General features: G+C 39.7%; 1 protein-coding gene across 4 annotated transcripts in view; it reads right to left on the bottom strand.

The window, feature by feature from the left end:
* Positions 1-12,947, bottom strand: part of PRMT3 (protein arginine methyltransferase 3) — a 138,458-nt gene extending 125,511 nt beyond the window's left edge. The window contains exons 1-7 of one of the 4 annotated variants that reach the window (XM_027578120.2): positions 12,757-12,947; positions 12,381-12,516; positions 10,728-10,810; positions 9,230-9,279; positions 8,516-8,618; positions 1,750-1,909; positions 280-421 (exon numbers count right to left, since the gene is read on the bottom strand). In XM_027578120.2, coding sequence (XP_027433921.1) covers positions 280-421; positions 1,750-1,909; positions 8,516-8,618; positions 9,230-9,279; positions 10,728-10,810; positions 12,381-12,516; positions 12,757-12,784 — 702 coding nt within the window. In that variant the 5' untranslated portion in view covers positions 12,785-12,947. Of the gene's footprint in view, positions 1-279; positions 422-1,749; positions 1,910-8,515; positions 8,619-9,229; positions 9,280-10,727; positions 10,811-12,197; positions 12,360-12,380; positions 12,517-12,756 lie in introns of those variants that run through there. The other 3 variants (XM_027578117.2, XM_027578119.2, XM_027578118.2) reach the window with 3 other exon arrangements.
* Between the last annotated feature and the right edge of the window lie 3,251 nt (positions 12,948-16,198).

Genomic DNA, 16,198 nt, shown 5'->3' with positions numbered 1-16,198 from the left:
AGAAGACGAAAACCAGCAGCAGTTTTTTCCACTGTTCTATTTCAAGCAAAAGTAAAGATTTCATAATAAAGATTAATGATCTTAAATGGAATTTACAGTGGCTGTGATGCTCCTGTAGTCTTTTCAACCCAAGATGTGCTATTAAGCACAAAAGAGATTTAAAAAGCAGTTCTAAAAAAACCCAAAAAACCCCCAGGTCTCCCAGCATATATATTAAGAACTTGTTTTATTTTCTTTTTCCTTTTGTATGGATTTGGTGCGTTTGTGCTCTTTTCTAACCTTCAGCATTTCTTCATGTATCCCATAATGCCCGTATGAGCTGAAATAAACACCATCCTCATCTTCCTGGAGGTCTGCGATGGCAGTAGATGACGAGCAGGTTCTGACATCTGCGTTCATCACAAAATCCTGAGCAAATTGTCTGTAATCAATTTGAAATACACCCTTGAGACAGGTTTACTGGACCATGAAAAGAGGAAAGGCTAGAGGTTGAGGGAGAGGAAAGGGGAGGGAGTGGGGTATGCAGTGGGATGAGCCTTCCAGCACAACATTCTATCTTAAGGAACTGAAGGCTCCCCCTGCTGGATCTTAAGCAACAGCATATTTAAACCCGTATGTAAACATTCCCTCTGCAAACCACAAAAACACTGCCAACTGAAGATTATAGCTGTTTGTATATTCCAACTGAACAAAATCACATTATCTTTATTCAACTTTATTATTTCTATTGTTCTAAAATCCTATTTTAGCAGCTGATCAATGTGGTATATTTCAACACTATTAATATTCTTTGAAACCGTATTTCATGGAAGGGTTATATGGACAAAAAGTTGACCCAAATTGAGAATTATTTACATACACCACCACCACCCACTGCTGCTCTAAAGCTCAATTCCCTCTCTGATCACAACATATTAAGAATCTATAATGTATACATGGAGGAGAAATGCAAAGAGGCAGATAGTAGAGTTGTCGTTGTTTATCAGATTAACTAGCATAAAATCTCAAAATGGGGAAAGGGAACCACAATCAGCTACACTATGTTCCCTGCTGGACCTTCTGGCAAACCATCAAATGGGCACTGAGGGAATGGCAACCAACTTACAAATCCAACAGCTAAAGCTATACTTGGTAGAAATGCAGAATCTCAGGCCCTATTTCAGACCTCTGCATCAGAATGTACAGTTTAACAAATTCTCAGGTGATTCATATGCACATTAAATTCTGTGAAGTAATAAGCCAGAAGAAGGCTAATTTACTCACTGGAGAAAACCATCCTATGTATCTGGTTTTCTAATTAAGTACTACGTAATTATACTTTGATTCTTTAAAAACAAAAATTTCAACCCTGTATTGTCCCCAACCCTAAAAAATATTAATTACTCCCCTTTAAAAGCCTAGGAGAAAAAAAGCAAATGGAAAAATCTATTAGATACAGAGTAGTTCAAAGGAAGGCAATACCAAAGAACAAAAGCACTCAAGAGGACAACACTCCCAGAACAATAACCATTAGTACAAAAGTAATTATAAAGAAGTATGTGAGAACAAGTAAAACCACAAAATTTTATTGTTAATCAACTACATAACATATGAAAATGTTGCATATTAATTAATTTAAAATAAATTTAAAATTAAATACCTACATTGTGCTTTCCAGTACATGAAAAGTTTTACCACATTCCACCTTATTATTAGTGGCATTACTTTTGGGCTCTAAATAACTACTTTTCTTTAAGATTGATAAATTACTTCATTCTTTGCAGATCCTCACGTGCTCTAGCTAATTCAGCTTCAGCAGACAGTGCCCTGGCTTCCATATGTTTCAACTTCTCAACAAGAGATGTGTTTTCACTGAGTCCATTGGGGTATGAGAATGGCACTGACACTGGTTCATAAAGATCTTCTACATCTAAAGAAATAAATGGACATTATTATCAGGCCATCTTCTGACAATGAAGCAAACATAAACATGTTATCAATATATACTAAGTGCCTATTATGCAGCCAACTGAGAAATATTTGTAAAAGTACTTCTAATTAAATAAATCTTTAATATCCAGACTGCTTCCATTTACATTTAAAGAGCATGCTGACAGTCAAAAGTTTTTCATTAGGAGGCTAAATTAACCATATATAAAAGCATTAATTATACTGAACCAAACGCAGGAAGAAACAAAAAAGTGAAAGGAAAAAGCCCTAATATGTACTGATCACCAGGTTTCTTTCAAGTACACACATTGCATCTCGTTTCTTCCTCAAAACAAACCTAAGATGTAAGTATTTATCCCTAATTTAAGGCATGGGAAATATAAATTTCAGAGAAATTAAGTGAGTAGCCCAAAGTCATTTGGCTATTGAATGAATAAACTAAGATACAGACCCACGCCTGCCCTCCTAGCTCATATTCTTGCCACTACACAAGGTCCCTTCTCAGACTCTGGGTCTTTATAGAATAACAGGTATTACATTTAGATATTCACTAAGGACAGTGTGTACATAAAGAATTCTATACATTCAGTAACTTATTCATCCTAGGTAAAGGGTAGTACAATCTATACACCGATGTCTTATTGCTGATATTATTGATATCCTAATTCCTAATATTAAAAGTTCTTGACTTAACTTTAATTTCACTATGTATAAACTCATTAACTTCCACTGTAGAACTCATAACTCTGCAAACAGAAGTTAATATATGGAGTCAGTGACTGTGGTCAAAATCCCAGTGTCTATTAACCAGTCCAATTAACTTTCAGATCAACTTAAAGCAGTAAAAACAATGTGGATATATTTTCTCTTCAGTACAGTACTGGGAGAAACATGGCTTTTTTTTCTTATTCAGTTTTTAGTTGTGACACTTCTAAATAGAGTTGAGAAAAAAGAACTAATAAGCTTAACAAATACATGAGAATATTATAACTTAGAGACTAGAGCCTAAGTCAAACTTCTGAAAGCAGTAGTATGGTATGCCACTAATCTCTATCAGTCTGACAGAACGCCGAGTCTCTGTTTTAAAAAAAAAACTATAGATTCATTCACTATTTAATTCACCAAAAATTAATGAGAACAACAAAATACATTAAGGACGGTACACCGTATTTTCTACTTCTTACTACAACTCTATGTATCTTGTTTTCAAACTTCTTCAAACTGTTTATAAGCCAATTTGTTAGTTTAAATTACAGATCAGAACTGAACAAAGGAACTGATTTCTTTGTTTTAGAAAGTTTCTGTTTGCTTTTTGCTGCAATAAGAGTAAAAACTTTCAACACTAATAATGTAGATAATCATATATATTAAATGTTGAAAAGGACAAAGGATTCAGTCAACATTAAGATCCATAACTATAATTTATCAAAAGTCTAATTCAAAGTCCTAAACCATATTCAGGAAGATGAATTTCCACATCTACATTCTGTCTCAGGAGGTTCAAATCACGTGGATACTTCATTTTGGCAGCTGAGAACTACCACAAAGGATAGTCAATTTATCAAGAAGACATAACAATTATAAATGAGTATAAACCTCACAAAATCAAAAACTGATAGAATTAAAAGGCAAAAACAGACAATTCTTCAGTCACAGAAATGTAAATACACCCCTATCAACGAATGATGAATTAGAAAAATTCAGAAACATATAAAAGATCGGAACACTAAAATATTCAGCACCTTTAACTACCTATTTCTAGAACACTGCACCCAAGAACTGTATCTGACACTTTTGTAGAGTACTGATTTTGTAGTCAGTCCGTCAACTTGGGTTTGGCTGATGTTTTTTCATTATTGGAATAAAGTTACACATTTTTGGCAAGAACAGCAGAAAAATGATGTTATACCCTGAGTGCATTTCACCAAGGTGCCAAGAGAACTTAATGGTGATGTTAACCTTGATCACTCAGTTGTGGTATTGTCTCCTGGAAAAGTTAACATCTCCTTTGTATTTAAATTTCTTGGGGAGATACTCTGAACTATGCAAATCCTGTTTCATCTTAAATTTTGCCCACTAATCTTAGCATCCATTGGTAGATCCTTTTTTTTTTTTTAAAGATTTTATTTATTTATTTATTTGACACAGAGAGAGAGACAGCGAGAGAGGGAACACAAGCAGAAGGAGTGGGAGAGGGAGAAGCAGGCTCCCGGCCGAGCAGAGAGCCCAATGCGGGACTCAATCCCAGGACCCTGGGACCATGACCTGAGCTGAAGGCAGATGTGTGACAACTGAGCCACCCAGATGCCCCTCCATTGGTGGATCTTTTCTGCAAGTTATTACTATGGTGTTTGCCTAATGGTGATTTTCTATTTCTCTCTTCCCTTCTATATTTATTAATGAAAATTTTACTCTAAGTTCGAGCTGCTCCTTCTCTGTTTATTCATTTAGTTGATTATGTCAGTATGGATCCATGGATATTTATTCTATCCTATGGGCTAAAACCAAATACTATCACTTTCTGTGTTGCTCAAATTACTCCAGCTGTGGCCATGAAGAGTCCTTCAGGTTGGCTCCTGTATTCTTGTGTAAGGTCCCCCTCCCTATCTTTTCAAGTACTTCCTTACTTTGTGGCATAAGCTGTTCCAGACTCATCTTTTATCATCCTGCACCATCCATGGAATCAATCACTTTTCTAAAGAGCCTTGGTTCCTTTTATTGGACAATAGTGTTAAAATCTGGGCAATAGGCATACTCATTGCTACTGGGGTTTTTCTAGGCTCTCTCAACAGAGCTAGGAAATACATGTGTATATACTAACCCACACATGCACAGACACTTATATTTCTGTATCTATCTGTATGTATATTAAAAACTGTGAATTTATACTGATATCTCCAATCCCAATCTATCACCATAGGACTCATTTCATCCTTCTGTACTTCCTGTATCTGAAACCTCCTCCAACAGTAAGAAAGCTACCTCTTATTATCCATAATATATTTACTTACTTGTCCATGCTACTATAGACAATACGTAGTCCCAGAATTGCTATTTATACATACCCTGCGAGAAACACCTTTACTGACTAGATTGCAGCACTTATGTAGTCTTTTTACCTGGAGCCTCAGCACAATATCCAGTCAAGATTTTAGTTACTCAAACAGCTCTTTCCTTTGCCACCCCCTTCAGCAGTTACATTATTCCTTTGTAATATAGTTGAGTTCATTTGTTAGTGTTTATATTCCATTTTGCACCACTACTACCCTCACACAACCTGGTTGTTTTGTTGTTTGTTTTTATTACATGAAGGCTATGAGAAATACTACTACAGTCCTAAGAGTCGGGGCTATACAAAAGGGATCCTCAGAGAAACGCCACTCCCTCGTTATCCCTGTTACCTCAACCCCAATGTGCCCTTCTCTCCGTATCTGTCCCACTAAATTCCACAAGTCACTACTCTCTTTAGTTTCTAGTTTATCCTTCCTGTATTTCTTTTGTACAAGTAAGCAGATACATGCATTTTCTCAAATCCCTCTTTCTTACATGAAGAGAATATCATACCATAGATAGTCCTTTGAGCTTTGCCTTTTCTTGTTTAACAGTATGTCTTGGATATCACTCTATCAGTTCAGAGATCTTTGGGTTTTTTTTTTAATAGATGGTGTGGATATACCAGAGTTTACTCAACTATTCTCCTATGTATGAGCATTTAAATTGTTGTCAATATTTAGAAATTACAATGCTATACTGACTAAATTTGTGTACATGAATTTTCAGAATGTTGGAGGGGTACCTTCAAAATAGATTCTTATCTGTGAAACTGTTGTGTTAAAAAGTAAGTGCGTATCCATTAATTTTTCCCTAACACCCCCTTTTTGTATCAAGATCCTATCCAGGATACTATAATTCATTCAGTTAGGTCTCCTTAAGCCTCTCTTAGCTATGACAGTTTCTCAGATGTTCCTTGTTTTTGATGATCTTGACAGTTTTCTGAGGAGTGTTGGTCAGGTAGTTTGTAGAATGACCCTTACTTTGTATGTCTGATGATTTTTCATGGTTAGACTGAGGTTATTGGTTTGGGGAGGAAGACTAGAGGGAAAGTGCCATTCTCATCACATTTATATAAAGAGTTGATAATATCAACATGATTTATCGCTGATGTGATTATCTGGCTACGGTAGTGTTTGCCAGGTTTCTCCCCTGTAAAGTTACTTGTCCCCCTTTATACTGTACTTGCATTGCCTATTTTCTTAGTTATCTCCTTTATTAATTCAATCATCTTTAAATCCTCAAAGCCTAATACTTAGCAGATGCTCGATAGATATTTACTGAAAGGCAGTGGAGGTGCAATGGTCAGTAATCAAGCTTGGAGCCAAGAGAACAATGACTTTCTCTTCCATCTCTCTCCACCAAGGGCTAGGAGCACAGACTATTTGAGAGAAGGCAGGCAGTGCACTCCAGGACATGCCCAGTTCAAGTTCTCCTTCTTTTACTAGGCCTCTTTAAGTGTTCCAGATTGCAATCATGGCTTCTTCATCCAAACTCCTGTAGGCCTTATTCATTTACTAATAACAATAAATTCTCCTTTATTAAGCACTTACCCTCTGACAGGTGCTGTGCTAATATGCATTATCTTTGCAACAATTTTATAAGGTAGGTGTCATTATCACCTTTTCACAAATTAAGGCTGAAAGAAATTAACTTAAAAATCACTGAAGAATTAGATTCGATACCGATCTGTGCCCACAGTGACCAGGACACAACATTCAATATCTGTTGATCTGAATAACCTCTTCCTCTTCTGAACAGTACTACCTTTTCTACTTCTCACGAAATTTATCATATTTGACCTCATAATACAAGATAGGCGTTTAAAAACAAAACACTCTTAAGACTGTGGGCTCCCTATGGGAAAGATTCATTTCTTTACATTTCTAAAGCATTTAACGTACTACTTTCATCCTGTGAGTGTTCAATAAATGATTTTGAATTTAGGAAGTCATGGAGAGCACTTAGTGGGCACTCTGTCATTTATCAACGAGATCACTTTGATCACTCTTGGGAGAAATGAAATTAGAGAGAAATTGTAAAAACAAGAAAGAATCAACCAGGGACTCACCAAATTTTGGAGCCAGAAAGAATCTCAGATGAAAACTTAATAACAGAAAGCTCTGTCCAGGGTCACACAGTTCCTGAATCCTACATTAAGGTCCTTACTACTACATCGCACTGCCACACAACTTAATGATGGTCCTTCTCAAGGAAATGAGTAGGTCTCCACAGTTCTCACTAATCAGAGAACTGCTCAACTCCACATTGTCAAACTTCTGTATGTGAAGGTACATGTCCGTTCAGAATGGTCTCACTGACCTGAAGAGAGCAAACCCTCTACCTCACCTGACACAAGAAACATGAAAGATAATATAAATAAGGGGAAAAAAAGCATAATTAACCCTGATAAATTATAACAATAAAGTATCTATAAGAAGCCAAAAGAATTTTCACAAGATCCCTGTTCAATAAGGAATGAGCTGGGGTGCCTGGGTGGCTCAGTCAGTTAAGAGCCTGACTCGTGATTTTGGCTCAGGTCATGATCTCTCGGGTCCTGGGATCAAGCCCCACCACAAGCTCCACACTCAGGGGAAGTCTGCTTGAGATTATCTCCCTCTACCTCTCCACCCACTTGCGTATACACACTTGCTCTCTCTCTCTCTCTCAGATAAATAAATCTTAAAAAGAGTAAAACAGGGAATGAGCAAATGCACAGAATAAATAACTAAGTAAGAAAGCTATAGTCAAGAAATGAGAGTGGCCCTGACACAAGGAAGGCTATAGAGTTAGTGTATGCAGGTAAGCCCATGGAAATTTGAGTGGAATCTGTTCTGCATCAAAACAAAATCTCAGGGGTGCTTGGATGGCTCAGTCGTTAAGCATCTGTCTTCAGTCATGATCCCAGGGTCCTGGGACTGAGCCCCGTATTGGACTCCCTGCTTGGCAGGAAGCCTGTTTCTCCCTCTTCCACTCCCCCTGCTTGTGTTCCTTCTCTCGCTGTGTCTCTGTCAAATAAATAAATAAAATCTTGAAAAAAAAAAACTCAGTAAATTAGATGTCTTAAAAAAATCAATTATCTCATCTAAATATATCAGACAAAAGCAGCAAATATTATTAAATCTACTTTAAAATTACTTTGAAGCAGAAAAAAATAAAAAAATAAAATTATTTTTAATCAGTAGATTTAAAAATTTTGGTTAATTTAAATTAAAAATTTAGTTAATTTAACTAAATTAAAATTTTAGTCAATTTTAGTAGAAAAATTAGTCTACAACTAAAAATTATTTTCTCAAGTATCCCGATGTTTCAGAACATCTAGTACACAGTAAAGAAATTCGTATTTCTAAATTTCTCTCTAGTAATGGTCAGTGTAATTATCAGTTCTTAAATAACTTAACTTTGCTATTGAAACCAACTACCTAGCAAGGTCTTTAAAGAATTAAGGAGACGATATATTTTCTTAGAAAACTTAACCACGATTTGCCATTACAAATGACCCTATGTTAAAGTAGACCCAGTATGTTCATCTTACCAAACTGAAGTAATAGGTCATCTTCTAATACTGGCTTCAAATACTCTTCTTTCTCCCAAGGCACTGGGTTGTATATGGAATTCATATACTCAACTGTAGGATTCTGGACGTAAAATTAATTGCATGTTTTTTCATTGCATATAATCACAACCCCGCCCCGGAAAAAATAGGAAAATTAAGCCCCCCAAAAAGGAATCATGTCTACTTCACATAAAATCTCTATTTAAGGAGTCTATGTTCACCTGTCATTTCATTAACCTGATTGGATGATTGCTTAGATTAAGCAATATGATTTTACATACTTTTTTATTGTTTGGATTTGGGGGAAGTAGCATCATAAACATTCATTAGAACAGGAGAGAAAAAAGGACTAAGTATTTAAAACATAGAACAAGAAGGCAACCACAGTACTTGAAATCACACTAGAAATTATTTCTGATTTAGGGAAATATTGGGTATCAGTATTACCTGACACTGAATTACTTTTGCACATAAAATCAATTCACCTCTGGGACACAGTTAAAAATGATAACTTTACTAAGCATGGTGTGTATTCATTTACTTGGTGCTGTATGTTGTACTAGTTCCTAAAGTCCAGGATTCCCCCAATATGAGGATTATATAGTTCTTTGTATTCTTCTAAAATCAACACACCAATAGTCACTGTGGTATTTTAGTTTCCAAACAAAATTGTAAATTAAGCTACCGACTTACCTTAAGTCTAATAAAATTTATTAGTTTAATGTATCCATAAAATTCAAGTCCTAATGGGGAAAAAAAAGATAATTCACCTATTTTAATATGAGTTTTGTTTAACTGACCTATTCTATAGAGGCTTCTCTGGTAAGATAATAACCTCTAACCTACAACTTAAAAATATTTTGAATTTCTTATTAAGAACTAGAAATAGTGACTTAAATACTTCTGAAAATTTTAATTGAGAAACAGCCACATGGATAACAGTTTTTAATGTTTTTCTTGCATTTTTAAAAAGGAGGAAATTACTTTTTAGAATTCAAATCCTCATTTGTAAGAACAAAACAAATCAGGAAAATTCGGTTGTAGATTTTACCAAGTATTTGGCAGCTGATATTGGAGCCAGAAGTCTCTAAATTCCCTACATTTAGGGTGCCTACCAAATTACAATTTTGCCTGGACATGGAGTATATAAAGTATACTAGCTTTTACATGAAGTTAAATGATATAAATTAAAAAACAATGAGGCTTGTTCTCTTTCCAGAAATGAAGCACTGTTTAAAGCAAGGAAAAGCAACAGGCTATCTAACCAACTGGGTATTAGTTGTTGTGAGAAATGTTGTCATAAGAAACATAACAGCATTTAAAAATGTTTTATATGCACAACAGCATACAAAAACCTCTATTAAGTGAAAAAAAATTACAAAATTATATTTAAGGTATGATTCCAATTCAGTTTAAAAATGCACATAAAAAAACCCAGTAAGTCATTCATGTCTTACAAAAGCAGAATTATATTTAAGGTAGGATTCCAATTCAGTTTAAAAATGCACATAAAAAAACCCAGTAAGTCATTCATGTCTTACAAAAGCAGTTGCGGTTGAATTTGATTTATAAACACATTTTATCACATATTTAATGTCTTTTCTAGTTGATAGCAAATATAGGGACTAAAAAAAAACCAATTCTGTATTTAGTTAATTTTAGTGGAATCGTGTAACTCTTCTGCATCCATTTAAAGAAGAAGACTTTAATTATAAGGGAAGTATGTTCAAATGCAAGTTTCAAAAGAATCATCTAAATATTTTGTTCATCACCTTAACTTCATCACTCCTTTTTCTATACTCTTGCCAAACTCAACCCTGTATGCCCTGAAGTTCATGTTATGCTTCGACCTGGTAAGCTTTTTTCACAATGACCCACTTCCTTTTCCAAAGTCCACCTCCATCCTTGCTCTCCCTAATTCTAATATGATAAAAATGCAATCACATGCCAAGGTTGTTTTTCCTTTTTAGTTGTGGTCAATATAATCTTAAATATAGTGAATCTCATCTAGAAGAATGACTTATAATTAGTCCTCCCTCAAAGGCTACTTGTCAAAACAACTTCGTAAGATAGGTTGCTGTTATATTTTTCACTACATTGAGCTTGTGTAGGAAAGGAAAGATCTGGAAGAATATAAAGTTTGAACTTAAATTTCACAACTAAAATTCTCTTTATTCTAAAAAATACTCACCATGTTTATGGACCATGTTATCAATATTAAATTGATGCTCAGACTTACAGTGTGAAAACGTTTCTTCAGCAGATGTAAATAACCTGAAAAATCAAATAATAACTTTATGAAATAGTTCCCTCAAAAGTCTAAATATTGATTTCATGTTAAATATGTATCCCCCATTCTGCTGATTCCTATTTTATATCCAATTAAGAAAAAACAAACATACCTGTAGATGAGAGGGACCCAGCATTTCTAAAGGGAATCAGTACTTCTGAGTCCCGTTCTACACCCTACACTAACTACATTTTAAATGTCAAGGTTAATTTATTTGCCAAATAGCAGCACTGAATTTATCAAAAGGCTTTTAAGGAAGAGAACTCCCTTTGATAGATTGTTTCTCTCGATATGAAAATTCCCTACAGAAGATTCTTTTCTGCTCTGTGTCAATGCTGCTTCCAGAGGCTTTGAACTGTGACAGCTCAGACTCCTTTTAGAAATAAAGCATAAAATGTAATTTTTATAGGTGGCATATTCCCAAAGTGATCTTGTAGTGTTCCGAAAGTACTTGTGTTACAGACATTGTGAGGACCAAGCCTCTCTATTATGTGACCTGCAAAACTGAAGGATACTTAAGGTAGGAATACACAGAGGAGGAGCTGCATACCTCTGTACGCCCAGCCCATACGCAGCAGTTAGTTTTCAACAAATGTTTACTTTGCTGTACTTAGCCTATTACAAAGAAGTACATCCCTGATGCTCAAAAAATATTATTTTATGACAACTGGTGTATATGGAGACATTCTGTACCTATGCAAAGGGCGCTACATGCGAGAACAATGACAATCAGGAGGAACTAATACACCACCAATCAGCACCATGCCCAGATTTATGGGCAACTGGAAAATGTTTATTCAGGTAACACTGGCCAATGCCAAGCAGGACTCTTTCACGCCCACCTGTCCAGAAAGTCGACCAAAGTTAAAGCTTACTGAGATGAAGAGGCAGAATTTTAGGTGGAAAAAAAACATGGATTTGGATATAAGACAAACCACAGCTTTGTGACCTTGAACAAATTACTGATAGCATCGTCTTTTTCCTAAGTGAAAAAGGCATCAATTCCTTTCCCTTCAATGGGTGGGGAGCCCCTACCTAAGGTGATTCTTCAGACGGCTCCAGTGGAAATATTACAGCTGAGAAGCTCGGTACTCATTAATGAAGTATAGAATGATAAAGCTGGAAGGGTCCTGAGGGATTATGTGGTTTAGTGACTGGCAAACTTGTTCCTCGTTAGAATCACCTCAGAAAATGCCTTTATAAAAAGAGAAGGTTCCTAGGCCCCACCCCTGATTTAGGAGGGCTGTGGCGCAGGCCTCAGCATCTTTTTCAAGTCTCAAGTGACAAGGGCGCACAACTAGGTCTGGGAACCACGGATTCAGATTTCACACAAGGGGCAACTGAGGCCTGTGGAAGAGAAGCTAGCCTAACCTGGCTTCCAGTTCATGGCTCTTCCCTCGACAGCACTGTGCTTCCTCCTTTTCTCAACAAACCCTCACTCCACACCACCCGTTCAAGGATTCGCGGGCAGGCCGCTCGGGCTGGACTTCGGACGAACGGCCCCACGGAGCCCGGGCACCCTACGGGTGGCGCGTGGCACTGAGGAAGACGAACCTGTCACAGAACAGGCAGGGGGTCTGCTGCTTGTCGTGGGGGAGCTCAGCATCGTCCTCGTCCTCCCAGGCGGCCTCGTCACCGCTGTCGGACAGCTCCGGCAGGTCGTCCTCGTCCGCCACAGCGCCCCGGCCGCCTAGCACACGCAAACGATTAGCCCTGCCCCGGACGGACACCAGTGCGAGCCGGGCGCACGAGGAGCGGGGTAGGGGGTGCGCTGCCCTCCTTCCCGCTCCCCCGCGGCCCTCGCCCGCGCCTCCCCTACCCTCCCAGCCAGGCCACCGTCCCGCACCGCAGCCGGGAGGGGAGGGTCTTTCTCCCGCCCGGCGGCCTGCGTGCCGGGCGAACACGGCGCTAAAGGGTCGGAGATACCCACCCGCAGCGCCCGACGCTAACGAGCACATGGCTGTGTTGCCCCGGAATCTCGCGCGCCTGGGGGCGGGGACCCGGCTGGGCAGCGTGCGCGCAGCCGCCGCCGAGCAAGCCGGACCCGGAACCCTGCGAACGAGCGCGAGCGCAAGGCAGGGACGGAACTCGGGGAGCCTGAGTGTCGCCAACAAACGCGAGAACGCGCGCGCGCCGGCTTGGAAGCGCTTCCGGCCTCGAGGCCGTGGTTGTTGGTCACGTGAGTTGGGGGCGGGGCGGGAGCCGGTGCTCCGCTTCCGCCAGCGGCAAGGTTGATGTATCGCGCGCCGAGTAGGCGCTGAAAGCTGGACCGAACGCCGCAGACCTTGATGTGTCTTTTGTCTCCTCCTCGCGCTGCGGCAGGTTTTAGCGGGAGGCCCTCCCCTGCGCCCCTGAGCCCAGAGACGCAGGCGCCCAGCGGTTTTGCGATGGGCTCCGCGCCCTCTGTGCGTCTCTTATTCGAGGAATAGGCCGTTAGTGGAGGGGGCGGACTACCCGCGGCGCCCTCTGTTGGCGGAGAAACGGAGCGCAAGCAAGGGCCTGAGACTCGACTCTGGTTCCTGGGCTCCCTGATTCCCTTGGGGTGCAGCAGGGTGGGGAGACAAGACTGCAGGAGCCAGTGTGGGGGTACAGAGCACACATAAGTGCCAAAGCCTGGAGGACTGTTTTAAGGATTTTAGTCTTTAAAGTGCAGTGGTTAAGTGAGAGCATGGACTCCGATCCAACCTACTCAGTCTGAATCCTATGTCTGTCACTTTGTCACTCTGATCTTGAGCAACATCAAGACCTCTCACCGCCTCCACTTCCTCACCTACAAAACAAGGATAATAACCGCACTAGCCACAGAGCCACTCTAAGGACAAAATGACTTAATACATGTAAAGTGCTTAGACGTCAAGTGTTAACTTTATCCTAAACAATGGGAAGCAGCAGGTCAGCTAAAGGTTATCTTTATCCTAAACAATGGGAAGCAGCTGACCTGCTGGGTTAAGCGACGGAGTGATGCTCTTCCATACGTTTAGAAAGTGACATAATGGCTGCTGGGTGGGAAAAACACAAACATTGCGTGCTTCATGCCTTTTTTCCCCTTCCTAACATCTACTCAAACCACAGAATGCTTTGTTAGGTGGGAGCGGGCAGCAGTAATTTCAGTAGGTAATTGACCAAGCTCTAGTTCCAGAGACTGGCATATGTTTATCCAATTAAATTGACTACCTTGGCCTACCAGGCTCCACATAACCCTGCCTGACTTCCATGTCAACCCAACCCTTCACCCACCCTCCAGCCTTTAATCATTTTCACACCTCAAGGCTTTTGCTAAGAATGCTCTACAAATACAAACCACCATTTCTCAACAAGTTTCCACTGTCCTTCCAGCAGCCCTCTGTTAGTTTCTTACTGAGCATGTACCATTTGCTTGTTTTTTTTTTCTTTTTTTGGTTTTACCCCCAACGCTGTGCCTTGTCTCAAAGGGCCTTGTCTCTTTGCTTTCATTTCTCTGTCACATAATAGATGGCCTAACTCATAGTAGGTACTTGGTAAATTTGCTGAGTGAAAATGATGCCTTATATTGCTCAACTCTTCTGAATGTACTCCTCTCTCTTATCTGTAGAGGACAGAATGTATCAAGTATTAGTTTTGAATATTTGTCCTTATATTGCCAGAATAGCTGCTGGCTCCAATAGGTTAAACTTACTGTTCCCTGATGTATCCACACTGCCTGTGTGTCCAGGAGTGCTTAGGAAGCATTCAGGATGCTGAATTAAATAATTCAAGGCCTCTGGTACCTGGGCCCATCCACCTTTTTGCTTTATCCTTCCAACATAAACTCTTCCTCCAGCATGGGCCACCTTCTCCCTGTGTGTATAACATTTGGAGGGATATCTGCTCAGTTCCTTTGTAACACCCAGTCAGTCGATGTTAACACACTAAAGTAAATAACACACAGTCTAGGAGGGTGACTGAGCCAGAATCTTGTCCCTTTAAGTTTTTGTCTCACCACGATGCTGGTTTTGGGAGGGAGCCACTTTCCTTTCTAATCCAAAGATGAACACAGACAGACCCTACCCGTGACATCCCATCTCACTATTGAGACCAGAATAGGAAGTTGAACGTGACCTGACAGAAGGTTTTGTGGGTAAGAAAATAACATAGAGAGGATAACTTAAAATTAGCCACTGTGGGTAGCTTTTAGAGCCCACAGGCCTCAGGATGTCCCTATAGGGTCCCCTCGCCTCATGCCTCACTCCTTGGAACCCATGCCTGTTATCACCCAAACACGAAGGCTCTTCAGAGTCCAGGCCCAAAGGAACCCTGCCTGGCAGGAGGAATGTTCCATCTCCCTTCTAAAGTCCACATCCTAAGACCCCACCCCTTCCTTTTTTTTTTTTTTTTTAAGATTTTATTTATTTGACAGAGAGACACAGCGAGAGAGGGAACACAAGCAGGGAGAGTGGGAGAGGGAGAAGCAGGCTTCCCGTGGAACAGGGAGCCCGATGTGGGGCTGGATCTCAGGACCCTGGGATCATGACCTGAGCTGAAGGCAGAGGCTTAACAACTGAGCCACCCAGGCGCCCGACCCCACCCCTTCCTAAAATATGTCTCTTTCCGGGGTGACTGACAATGGGAACGTCCAATCCCTTCTACAGATATACACCCCCAATTAAAGGGAATGGCCTTTATCGTCTGGTGTCCACTGAAGCTTGAAATGTACGTGGCATACTGTAGACCCTGTAAAAATGGACTGAATCATTCAAATCACTGTTTCCCTCAGCACAGAGGTTAAGACAGGGTTTCACCATTATCCTTCGTTCCTGGATGGAAATTAACACTGTGTACTCCTCTTGACTTTGACCCTTCCTTCTGTATCTTTCCTTTTCTGTAGTTTTTGAAGTGTGGCACCATGACATACACTTCTAATGGCTATGTGAACATTTTGTGGTTAATCATTACTGGGATCCTAAACCCTATAAAAGAAAACAAATATTTCAATTTTATTCATCCATAGCATGTACTCATCCAGTCACTGTTAACTGGAACTTCCTGGAAATACACAGATACCGGAGGCTTTTGCAGAGTCGTTAAAAATAATACAAGCTATGGGTCAGGCTGACTTGGGTTAGAATCCTGGCTTTGCCATAGCCTAGCTTCAGGTCTTCAGCTTTGGGCCCTGAGTTTCCCCATCTAAGATATGGGGATGATAGTAGCACCCATCAGGATTATAAGAATTGTGGAGGGTTACAGGACAGAGAGCATGTGCATAGGTTGGCACTTAGCCAGCACCGGGTAAACACTAGCACTGTTATATCATCCCACTGGCCAAAACGCTGCACATTACCACCGATACGTGGACATTTTCTAACGATCACCCAGGACTTGTCCATTTATCTTCCTTCCTATATTTAGTTCTCCCA

Source organism: Zalophus californianus, chromosome 11 (assembly GCF_009762305.2).
Source record: "Zalophus californianus isolate mZalCal1 chromosome 11, mZalCal1.pri.v2, whole genome shotgun sequence".
NCBI classification, from domain to species: domain Eukaryota; kingdom Metazoa; phylum Chordata; class Mammalia; order Carnivora; family Otariidae; genus Zalophus; species Zalophus californianus.
This window is presented reverse-complemented; position numbering and strand designations above follow the sequence as displayed.